At 38.3% G+C, this 12123-nt stretch overlaps 2 protein-coding genes across 4 annotated transcripts in view; one reads left to right on the forward strand and one right to left on the reverse strand.

Annotated features, from left to right (window-relative positions):
- Positions 1-723, reverse strand: part of LOC121518121 (tyrosine-protein kinase receptor UFO) — a 49502-nt gene extending 48779 nt beyond the window's left edge. The window contains exon 1 of the mRNA XM_041800351.1: positions 568-723. The gene's annotated coding sequence lies outside the window, so the exon portion shown is untranslated. The remainder of the gene's footprint in view (positions 1-567) is intronic.
- LOC121518133 lies at positions 304-10837 on the forward strand. Of its 3 annotated transcripts, none has more exons than XM_041800362.1 (7): positions 304-549; positions 2066-2161; positions 2613-2702; positions 7322-7580; positions 7850-7883; positions 8114-8312; positions 9958-10837. In XM_041800362.1, the coding sequence occupies exons 3-7, from the start codon at positions 2660-2662 to the stop codon at positions 10308-10310; spliced, it is 888 nt and encodes a 295-aa protein (XP_041656296.1). In that variant the 5' UTR covers positions 304-549; positions 2066-2161; positions 2613-2659; the 3' UTR covers positions 10311-10837. The 3 variants fall into 3 exon arrangements, with proteins under 3 accessions (XP_041656296.1, XP_041656306.1, XP_041656314.1); XM_041800372.1 differs by having other exon boundaries at positions 2658-2702; XM_041800380.1 differs by lacking the exon at positions 304-549 and adding an exon at positions 774-918.
- Positions 10838-12123: the final 1286 nt, after the last annotated feature.

The raw sequence follows: 12123 nt of genomic DNA on the forward strand, positions 1-12123 counted from the left end.
CATTTAACCTTTTCTCCAAAAGCCTTTTGGGAGGCGAAACGTCTCTTATGAACCTCAGACAAGTCCAATTCCCCCCTTCCCCCCATGAAGATTTGGATAACCATGGCCTGGATGAATGCGAACTTACATGACGTGTATGAACTACTGTTTAGATAAAAAAAATTAGAATGAAAACCCGCAGTATTTATTGAGCCAACTACATGGTATCGTGAATGCATGTGTGATGTTTGTGACTTAAACGTCACTATCACTGACCTAAATTCATGTCAACCTTGACGGCATCTCTTGCATATGGCGCCCACGTGACGCATCTCAGAAGCCCAAAGGTGGACGCCAATATTCAGTACAAAACAAAAACTCATGTAGTTGAACCAGATATCTGTATGTTTACTCTCACGATACAAAAGCGTAGAGTTTAATATTTAATATTTGGGCGAAATTCTTATGTCATAAAAACAGGATTATGATAAACTAGCTAGTAGCTAGTAAACTAGCTAGCAGTGCCTGCGTAGCTAATGTGAACCCAAGGCACACAGAGGCTTTTTTCAGGTAAGGACGCAAACTTACATTAATTATGTAGCTTGGCCAGACAGTTCTCCACTGCATCTTCTCCCAGGCCACTTTTATCCAAGTTAAATGCATTATGTTTTCCTCCTTGTAGCTAACTTTGCCAACACCCCCCTCTCCCTCAAGCAGCACTGTGGTGTAACGGTTAAACGAGTGTCCGTGTTAGCTAATGACTTGCAGCCGAGTGTGTGGACTCGGTTGTCGTCGTCCAAAACAGATGCCGAGGACGGAAAGTTGCGTAAAACATACATCTTTGGTTATATTTTTTAGTTTCCGTTGTCTCCATCAGACATGTGATGAAAAAGTAAACAAATAGGCATTTCTTGGTTCACTACGTTAAAATAACATAATGTAAGTAGACAACCTTTGGCTGTATGTCACCAGTCAACATGAAGAAAAGTTTGAGGATGACATTTTGGCATTGCTGTTCCTTTTTTCTTATTTTTCAATAGGCCTCATGATCAAAGACTTGATGAAATATAGATTATATTATTGTATTGATTCATAGTTGGTTCTAAAAAATGAAAAGAGTCAGAGTACCTGTACATTTGCAAGAAAATTTTAAGTCAAGCACTGCGAGAAAGACTAACCATGCAGGAGAGAACTTATTAGTAATCAATAAGATAAACTGCTAATAAGAAGCCCAAATATGTTAGCAATGAAGAAAGCAGTGAAGAAAATTCTAAACGTCACTTTAAGCTTTTTATCACTTTTTTTGAGTGTGTTTTTTTTTTTAAACAAGAAGGTTTTCTTGTTTGCTGTGAGTGCAACAGACCTTTTTTCATTGCCCCTTTCATTTCCCTTGCAGAAATATAAGAAAAGGAAATTCTGATACCCTTCCCTCAATGTTCTTTATCTGAAAGTAGAAACTATTGCATTTAGTTAATAATTGTTTAAGATTAAGCCTAATCATATGTGGTGCTGAACATCTGCTTCTCCCAGTCCCGTGTACATGCCAAAGGTTCTTGTGCAATGACTGCACATAAATGCATTTATTTAGTCAATGAAATCATATCAGTTGTGCTGACCTTGCTAATGTTTCCACATATGCGCTCATTAAGTTAGTGATGGTCCACTGTTTAATGAGATTTTTTCTTGAACCCAGTGGATTTTCATTAAGAAGAATCCTCAGTGTATTGGCACACACTTTTATGTTTGCTTAAGAGCATGTCAGTAATTCTGACTCAGGTTTCCATGAAAATGTTACCTCTGATTTGTCCTGAAAGCATTGTGTAAGTGAAGTTTTCTTGCAGGAGAAAGTAAAGAAGAGTCATATCTATTTCCTTAGTGAATGGGGATAATAATAGTGTGTTTCTTTTTCCAGCTGCTCCTCCTACAAGTTTTTTGTGTGAAATGCAAGACCAATTTGATTATGTTTTGATTGTGCTCCCCTTGACAGTCCTTGTTACATAATGTCCTAGCTTTGATAAACACGAGCAAATACAATGTGAGGGGTTTAATCCAGCAGATTACATTGAAAAGAGGTAATATCTTGCAGGTTGTCACTCGGAGAGGGGCACATATCCCAGGTCTGGACAGATTAACATCTTGGATGGGCCTGTCTACAACACTGCTACAACGGGCTTCCAGCTGTGTAAGAATATTAATCCCTCTGTTTTAATCCGCCAGAGCGGGAGGTGATCCAAACTCTGGATCGGAGGCCATCCAAGAACATGGAAATACAGAGAGATGAGGGTTTAATGACAGTTTAATGATAAGCTATTCACCACCCATATGTATGCAGGCCTGTACATGGAGGCTTACAGTGTGTGGTTTGATAAAAAGGGGCAGTCTGGGAACATCCAACGAGACATCCGTTTTTGACACTACTGGCCTTGTTTGGTTTATCCAATGATGTTATGATTATATGAGCCCTACATTCATATGATGTTGATTTGTGCTTCAGAAGGGAAGACTCCAATTCAGCTCAGAACAGCACAGGTTTAAAGGAAGTAAGGCCTAAATAGCAGGGATTATTGTCTCTCCCTCTCTCTGTCTGTCTGTCTCTCTCTCTCTCTGTCTCTTACCCTATTTTTCCGCATCAGATGCTTTGCCGTTCATTTCAGTCCCTATTGCTGTGTTGACCACAGGCATGAGCACTGCAGGCGTTCATCGAGGCTTCCTCAGGAAATATGGTAGGCCTGCTGAGATTTCTTCATTAATGTTCCTATTTTTCTGACATCATATAATGAGTGATGAACTGTGAAGTCTGCTTGTTTACTAAATTATTGTGCGAGTTTATGTATCAGAAAATGTCATTGTATTTCAGTGCATGCAGTGAGGTCTTATTTGCCTGTTTGCAGAAGGGCAGGGCAATATGTACACTTTTTAATACAAATCAAGCAATATAATTTGAATAGAAATATACATTAAAAAATATATTTAGTATGGTTTATGTTGAATTTGGAAAAATAGTTCCCTTGCCTTATGCTTGGTAAAAAATGTGCTATTTGAAATGTTTTGTCTAAGTAGAGAATTACCATTTGTACATTTCTTTTGAAGTGAAGATGAGCTAGCTTTGCCTTTATATGTCATTTATTTTTACATATTTTTTTTCATGCACATGTAGATACTGTGCAGCTGACCCTTAGTCAAATTGCCTATGTGACATTTGACATTGGGTCCATGTGAATTTGCAATTAGCAACTGGACTTTTTAACGTTATTTCTTTACCAATAGACAAATTCAATATGTACTGTGTCAAGCCTTTCAGATAATAAAAGAGATCATTTTAGGTCCATATTCCTTGGCCCTAGTTTGCAGCATTGCTTTGTTTTTAATGCACAAATATAACAGTCTGATCAGACAGCAATAGATGATTTTTAGTGTAAATCCCTTGGTGTATGTAACAAGTTTCAAACAAAATAGCTTTAAAATCATATATCTTTAAAAAGCTGCTCTTACAGCACTGATTGAAACTGGAATTACCAGCCATTGGTTTTCATGGAAGGACCTAAAGCCTGTGATACAAAATGACATCTTTCCATTCACAAATCTGCTTATAGTTTCAGAAGTTTTCCCCTAAGGAGCAATATGTTTTGTATTTATTTTTCCCAGAGTTTTAAGGGCTTTAAACCAAGAAGGAGTGCAGTCTCAGATCAACACTCCAGCTCTAAGATGAGTGAAATCAGCCTCTGAGTCCCTTTGTGAGGCGTAATCTCTCCCAGATGTGTTTTTACAGAATGACGAGATGTTCGTTTTCAATGCCAAGTCAGGTTCCAAGTCTCAGACAATGTCATATGTCTTTGTGTTTATGCAACATCTGTTTTATCTTTTACTCATATTTATTTGATAATGGCCTCATGAGAAAGGCTCAGGAGACTGAGACAAAAGATACAGTATTACGTTCAGCATTGTCAGCAGTTTCTCTGAGCTGTGATCTAATGTTGCAGTAAAACTCAGCATTAATGTTTTACCACTTCAAATCCAAAAAGAAACAAACCACATGCACCTCATTTGTCTTCTCTCTTTTGTAAACCACTTGTTCATCTGTAATCCTCTGTATAGAGAACTAGAGCAGATCTTCCCTGTCCATCAACATTGTGCTCTCTATCTAATATCATTATTACACAATGGACGGCTGTCTGGGACACTACCGCCGTCATGTGTCCTGTCCTAAAAACTCCCTGTATGTTCCAAAAACAGAGACTTTTCCTTTTGTTTCTGCAGGTTAATGCACCCTAGAGAAATGCCCATATTTGATTCTTGTGATGGGAAAATCTGTCAATCCGTAAATTCATTGGACATTCAGTTGCACAAGCAGGGATATTAATTGTAATTTGTATTCTACTCTGAGCTCTGTTACCTTGGTTGACATTGCTACAGTAACTGTAGAATTCAGGTCCCAGACAAATGCATTTTTTCTCCATTTGCTTGCTTTGTTTTATTTTTGTAAACAGATTAAGACCAGCCCTAATCTGGAATTGAAATGATGTCCCTCGTGAGGGTAATGGGATAAGTCAGTTACATTTAAAATGGGGCATTGTTTTTTTCTACAGATTATTCTCTGACTGAGATTTCTCCATGTGCCGCACAATCACAGTCAACACAAATGCTATTTTGCTGAAGGTATTCTAAGGAATAATCCAGTTGGTGTTGACAGAGATGTGATTAATCAGTAGTTTTTTACTTCTAAGGTCCACATCATCAACAGGCTGCAATGTACTATTATTTTTTATTTAATTTGTTTTGTTTGCTTTTTTTTTTTTTAAATATGTATGGGGCTTTGCCTCTTTTTAGAGAGATGTTACAGTGGATAGTCAGAAACAGGGATGAGATAGTGGAGAGTGGCATGCAGTGAAAGAACCACAAGCCGGACTTAAACCTGGGCTGTCCACATACATGAGTGCATGGGCGTAGCGGGGGGGGGGCTTATTACCCAGGCCCACACTGGGGTGAAATAAAGAGTTTGTTAAGATTTGTTTCTCGGGTGTTTTTTTTTAAAATTTGTAATTAGTGTCATTATTAGATCAAAAGCGCCTACATTTCAGTGCACATGAGAAAACAAGATAAGATAAAACTGAGCAGCTGGCATCTTGTTCATTGTTATTTTATAAATTACATCAGTGCAAGGTGAATAAAGTTAGTGGTGAAGAAATACATTATACAGGATTTTTAGCATTTTTCTAATGTGGGGGCTATCTCATACTTTGGGAATAGGCTAATGAACCCATTAGCAGTAGAACAAGTACATTTGATTTAGTACAAATATTTCTAATTAATTAAGGGAAATTTTAGTTTAAAAATATTTCAAATTCATTGTCATTCATAAAACAATGTTTCGGGTTTGGCTGACCAACTCAGGGGGGCCCTGTGTAACTTTCTTTCTAGAGGCTCAAAATCCCTAGCTACCCCCCTGCAGGGGTGCAACCCAACCACTTGGCCAGTTGCACCCCTTATTGATTTGTTTTTAATGAAACTGTCCATGAGCATGATTTTTGATGTAGTCATTTAGGAAGGCTTGGGGCCTATATGGATGAAAGGACAGAGATCATGGTTCCTGCAGAGCCTTAAAAAATCTTAAATTGGACTTTTTAAATTTAAGGCCGTAAAAAGTCTTGTTTTTACTAGTAACTGGTTTTAAATTTAAGAAGGCACTTTGACCCAAATTTATCTAATCTTTGTTTTCTGCCCACATCTTTTTGATTTTAATCGTTCTTTTTTGAGTACATGCTTGTTATGTATGTCACGATAAATACCACTATACCATATATTGATTGAAAAGAGGCATTAAATGTTCCAGAAAAGCTCACAGTTGTGTGTTTATAGACTAAAAATATCTTTGTCCTGTATCAGTTGCATTAAATCAGATAATTCACCTCTATCTGGTGTAACACGTAATCTCACATGCCTTTCATTTTTGACCGTTTGTCATGTAAAATAGGGTCCTAATTTTTATCAGCTCAGGTCTTAAAATGTCTTACATTTGATTATTAAAAGTGTGTAGAAACCCTGAGAAAAACTGGGATTAAGGAAGGGTGTAGGACCAAGATCAAAATGGGTGTAGAGAGATAAGGTTAAATTCACTGGATTGCCAGTAGAGGTGTGGTTGAGTGGTGGTCCTGCTAAACAAATTTGGCTATTTAGTATTGCTTAATAAGTTGTGGTAAACTATGTCATATCGGTCAAAAATTAAGTCTACTTTTTTTCCAATATTTACCTTCTTGTATTCGTTTGAGCTGACTCAAAAGCACATTTGCAAGGGTGCAGTAAATGATAGTTCTCAGGGCCACCTCTGGCCAAAATGAGACCCTAAGCTGACTATGGTATGAGGCCATCCTACACTGCATGCAGCCCCCATCCTAACATACTCACTTCACAATACTCCTTATCAGCAATCTGATTTTAAAACAGCTAATGTGCAGGAGGAAGTTACATGTTCATTAAGTCAGGATCAGAATTAGCAGGGGAACTTTATAGAGTTAAGTGCTGATATTAATGTGCTACTGCAGTTATACTAGACAATATTGTAATTTGGGATTGTTATTACAGGATGATACATAAATGGTATCATTAGTTTCCTTGCTTGAAATGCAGGAATAATGATAGGCTTGTAGTGTATTTTTCTCAACTCAAAGCATACGAACACCAAGTAGCCTAAAATAATACAAACCTCAGGTTGTTACAGTAATGCATTCAAAATAACTTGCAGGTTGATTTACATTTTCTTTTATTTACTTTTTTGGTTTACTTTATTGGAAAAAAAAACAGGAATGGGCTGCTGGGCCAAGGAATATTGCTGCAAAATTTCAGGCACCACTCTGAGTGAGCATAACCACACGTCATAATTGCATTGCGATTGCGCAACAACTTAATAGCACAGTCTCAAATAACCACTGGTAATGCATTGATTAGGTCTGCAGGTCCAATGTTCAGAGGCAGTCCACAAAGCTGCAAATGTGGGTTCAGATTTGACCGGTGGCTCCTTTCCTGCACGTTATTCCCCCCCCCCAGTTTTCGACTCTATACACCTATCTTTTTACAGGCATAAATGCCCCAAAATAAGTCTTAACAGAAAAAAAGAACATTTAAAGCCGAAATCAGCATCTAAAGAGGGATTTAACATGGGAAAACGTTAAATCTTAAGGTTTTTTCTTGTCAAACTACCAAGCTAAGGAGGACAAGATAATAGTAGAACAAAAGGTAGCTCAAGAAAACAGTGTCTTTATTGAGGTTTTATTTTACACATAACAAACACAATCAACAGCAACTGCTCAGACTGAAATATAACTAATGTTTTACATTTTTCCTACAGGGGGCTTTATGTTCAAGCAGTGGAAGGAGAAATATCTTGTGCTGACCATGGAGGGATCCCTGTTGGTGTGTCGAGATGCAGAGTCTCCCCCAGATCAGGTTATAGCTCTCCATAACAACTGTGAGACTATCGCAGAGGGACGAGAGATCCTGGACCTACCTAAACTGCCTCCAGGGGGCAGGAGGGACTGCTGCTTTGCCCTCATCCTGCAGCAGAACAAGTTCCTGCTGCTTCTCACCGACAACCCGGAGGACTGCAAGTAAGTCTGTCTCTGTTTTACAAACACAGTCAGACACCCACACACTTTGGATATCCTTTGCCCCACTCATAATCAGATGATACCTGCACATGGTGACTTATTGGCATACATAAGCATGCCACAGTTAGGTCTCCTTTGTCCTACTCACTATCAGACATGTTTACACAGTTATCTAAATGGTGTAATCTAACCTTTCTCACACTATGAGTTGAAAAAGGAAAGCCTGGATTCAATTCAAACATAATGACTTGTCATTTTATCCTCCACAGTCTTTGGCTGAACTTAATCAGGAAAGTGAGGGAGGTGAGTTTGCCTTAGTTTTGTCCTGCGGTTGCTTAATTGAGCTTTGATGTCTTATCTAAGTAACTTTCCACTTACTACTTGAAGACAAACATTAATCTAAAAATGTGTAACCCTACAAAGATATAAGGGGGGGGGGCATTTTTGTAATGTGTAATGCTTCTGTCCTACTATTATATACTTTATCATTCTTATATAAAGACCTCAGTTTCTGTCTCTGTCTTCTTATCCAGGGTGTCATGTCACCTTTGACCCTTCAGAGACAGCGCAGCATCACTCCTTGCATCACAGACAGAGACCCCCTGCCTGATTCCTCCAGTGATAAAGACCCCGGGTCACCCAGAGTGGGTGAGGGCACCCCTCCTTTGTCTCGAGTAACAGAGCGGGGAGGCTCCTTCAGAGAGCGAGGACAAAATCAAAGTCCTTTATCAGGTAATCTATCAGTAAATGTACTCTTGGTATCTCACAAGTTAGAAGATGTTGGTTTGTAGACAAACTCCTGCAATAAAACACCTAAAAGACAAATGCAACTATGCTTCTGACCTGCTGCTGACTGTTGTTGGAGCTAAGTTAAAAGGGTTTAGAGTCACCAAAAACACAAAAAAAGTGTCAGTTGATATTGCTTTGTAAGATTAAAAAAGCAACGTAGCTGTTATCGACCTATTTGTTCATTAGCTGCACATAGGTATAATGGGTATACTGATACTTTTTCATTAGTAAGTATGTAATGCAAGTAAGTAAAATTTATTTATAATGCATTTTTTACAGATAGGAGTCATTAAGTCTTTTACAAAGACAACATATAGATAATAAAACTAGGAAAAATAATGCAATCACCACCACAATTGTGACAGCCACAAGGCATGCAACAAGAAAGACTGTTGCATGATACATACATATGAGAGTGTACAACATAGTTCCCAAACACTGTAAACAACACAATATACAGTGGAAAGGATGATTACCCAAATGCCTGTCTAAGCAGGCTTGTCTTTAACTGACATTTAACTCATAAAGAGTTAAATATGATCCCTGAAAGACTTTATGTTGAGTCACTGTGGTTAAAAAGAAAATGAGTGAGTAGCTCAAGGCTTTGATAAAGAGCAATAAGGCAAATATCTCCAAAAAGAAAACTCTGCTTAGAATTTTCCCTTTTTAGTGTCTTTTGTGGAAACCAGATGAGTCTGTAAGCTTTCTATTTTCCCAGGCAACTTCAAATCCTTGTTTAAGCTTTTAATACAACCTGAACATATTTCAATGATTTGTTATTCTCCTATTTGTTGTGTTTCTGTTGTATTACCTACTGTGCTTTTTATTGATCATTTTGTTCTCATATTTATTTTTCATAGTGTTTTAGGCCTGTAAAGCACTTTAGCCTTCTGATGTTACAAAAGCACATTTGTATTTAAAAGCCCTTATGCACTCTCTTTCTCCCCACGTTAAGAGGAAATATGAGAAATGATAACCCAGCACTATTATTTTTACAGGATCTGAAAATGAGAAGAAATGTTTTGTGTGCTTTTAAACAGATAAATATGGACCCTAAACATTATTAATTTTCACATTGTGTTACATGGGGAGCTCTGTCCAGCTGCAAATGCACTTTACGGGAAGCTTCTAAAAAATTACAGAATGCTTTAGAGCCAAAAAATAACCAACAAGCACTGATTAACTTTGTCCACATTTTACAGAAAAAGGGTTATTGATAAGTTTGAATGTTTTTAAATACTGTTGCTGTCAACAGCTGCAGCTTGTAGCACATAGAGTATCAGTAACTTCATAATTTCTCATCACAGAAAGAAGAATTAAGTGTTTTTAAACTCATGTTGCTGTGGATCATATTACAACCAGCAGTTGTAGCAGCAGTTTGACTTTTCAGAGGAGCATTGTGCCAGCACAGTGCCAGCACATCTGATATGTAAATGTAGCTCAAACCTAAAACTTCAGGCCTGAAAACACATCTTAGGTCAGCTGGATCATTTCTTAAACTTTACAATTTATTTGATGAAATCAGTCATCCTAGATTAATATTTATCATTGCATGTTTTCACATTACCTTTTCAAATTACTGTTGCAGTGGGATCAACACGACGGTCTCTGCGTGGCTCTGTCCCCCCTCTTCATCGTGTGTCAGATTGTCTTCGCCATGGCAACAGCAGTGATGCCCGGGCGGTTAGGGCGGTGTGCCTGCTGATGGGAGGAGCAGCAGCCTCCTCTGCTCTGGGCTACCTCAACTCCTGCTCCCAAACTTCCCCTCTCGCTACCAGAGCCCCAGAGATGGCCCACGGCACAGGGGGGTTCTCTGAGCTCCCTGCTGGAGGGTCGTACCACGCCTGCAGCCAGGACGTCGACTCTCCACACTTCAACAGCTTTGACTTTGAAGGAGACTCAGACTTCGATGCATTTGATTGTGGAGGATTTGCTTTTTAGTTTTCAGCAAACAGAGAGAACTATCTTGAAAGACATTTCTTTCTTGTAAAAATCCTTGTGTTTGTCTTCCTTTTTAGAAGCATTCTTATAAATTAATTAGACATTGGGTTATCTTTACGTCTAATTTATAAATTAATGAATGTGTTCTTCCTGGCTTTATGCCCATGCTCCTCAGGTAAATCATTCATGATCCTGACTCCTCTGAACACTGTCTGTGTTGAATCACTCTTTCCATGCCAGAAGATGAAACAAGAACAGAATAATACTTAAAGACAGCTACATGGATGTTTATAAAGGCATTTAGGAGTTCAACAGTTGTGTTTCCCCACTATTTGCTAATCACTTTGTTCATTTTATATGTTTTTTTATTTAGCCTCTGTAAATATTATATTCTCATTCATTTTCTTCATCATTTTCTTTCATCTCCCCTTGAATGTTAGAAATCAGCACGTTTCCCGTCATCTGTACAGTGACTTACATGAAAATCAGTGCTAAACATCTACTCTAAATAAATCCTGCTGTCACAATGACTCTGTTTCTTTATCTGCATCTGCAGTTTGTTGGCATTGAGAGTCAGTGTTGACAGCAGGCCAAGGTTTGGAGAGCAGGGATGATGGAGCAGATTTGCAGAAGAGGTGGGTCTGCAGGGCCGCATGGCTGCATGTGCTTATCTCAGATTTTGTCGCACAGCAAAAATAATCTCCTGGGTTTACAGCTTATGTTGATGTGCATGTGCTTGTGTGCTCTCAGGGCTTTTTCCACCAGAGAGGGCTACATGTGTTCGGATCAACATCAAGCACCTGCTGCAAACTAATGACACAAAGCTAACGCTGATGGAACAACTGCACATGCCTCATGACTTATTTCATTTGTTACATACGTGAAAATCCCCTCTGGCACGAGGATCATGATGTTAAACTTTCCCACAGATAAAAAAAAAAAAGCGCCACTGGTGTCCTGAATATTTAGCTCTTGTAAGACTCTTGATGTTTTAATTATGTCTTTTGAATCAAATTAGCTGTAAACCTACTTTCATTTTTCATATCATGACAATTATACAACACCTCAAGGCATTTTATTGCTCTATACTGGTACAATTGCCAACCAGGCCAAACAGTAAATTGCCCTGATGCCATTCCCTCAAAAGAAATGTGTTGGCTTGTTCTCAGTTTTAATAGTTATTAAGTTGCTCTTTGCTCTATTGAAGCAAAGTAAAGCTAAAATGAGGATGTTATTGCTTGATCCTGTGAGTTTTTAAAAGTTCTTTTAAGGTAGCTCGTGTTTGTAATGGTTTAAACCTTCATTGCTGCAGCAGATCATACAAAAATTTATGTTTGGTACCTACTTCATCAGTCCTCACAGATTTATTTTACATGCAGAAATTTGAGGAGTGATGGGATAGTATCTTACTGTTACCTTCTTTGGATCGACAGGTGGATGCTGGGGTGGGAGTCGGTTTTGAAAGGATGAGTGCAGTACTGGTGCAGGGCAGAGCAGAGGAGAGACAGGAAATCCTGCAGCTTAAACAGATTTCCAATTGGGAGGATGTTGGTCAAGGGATTGGATGATGCATATAAAGTGTGACAACTGCGTATCTAGTCGTCTTTTTGAATGACCTTGCAGGCGTCACTTTTTTTTAATGGGGGATCTTATTTGCATAAATTCTTAAATAAATCATCAAAAACCTTGTGAAATAAAGGAAGTTAGCTCTCCATCTGCAAAGTAGGCTTCTTTTTCCATCTCTGTTAAAATCTGACCATTGAATGATTAAAAAGCTAAACATTTGCAAAATGGAGTTTGCTACAAATGACCA

This window comes from Cheilinus undulatus, linkage group 2 (assembly GCF_018320785.1).
Source record: "Cheilinus undulatus linkage group 2, ASM1832078v1, whole genome shotgun sequence".
Taxonomy (NCBI): domain Eukaryota; kingdom Metazoa; phylum Chordata; class Actinopteri; order Labriformes; family Labridae; genus Cheilinus; species Cheilinus undulatus.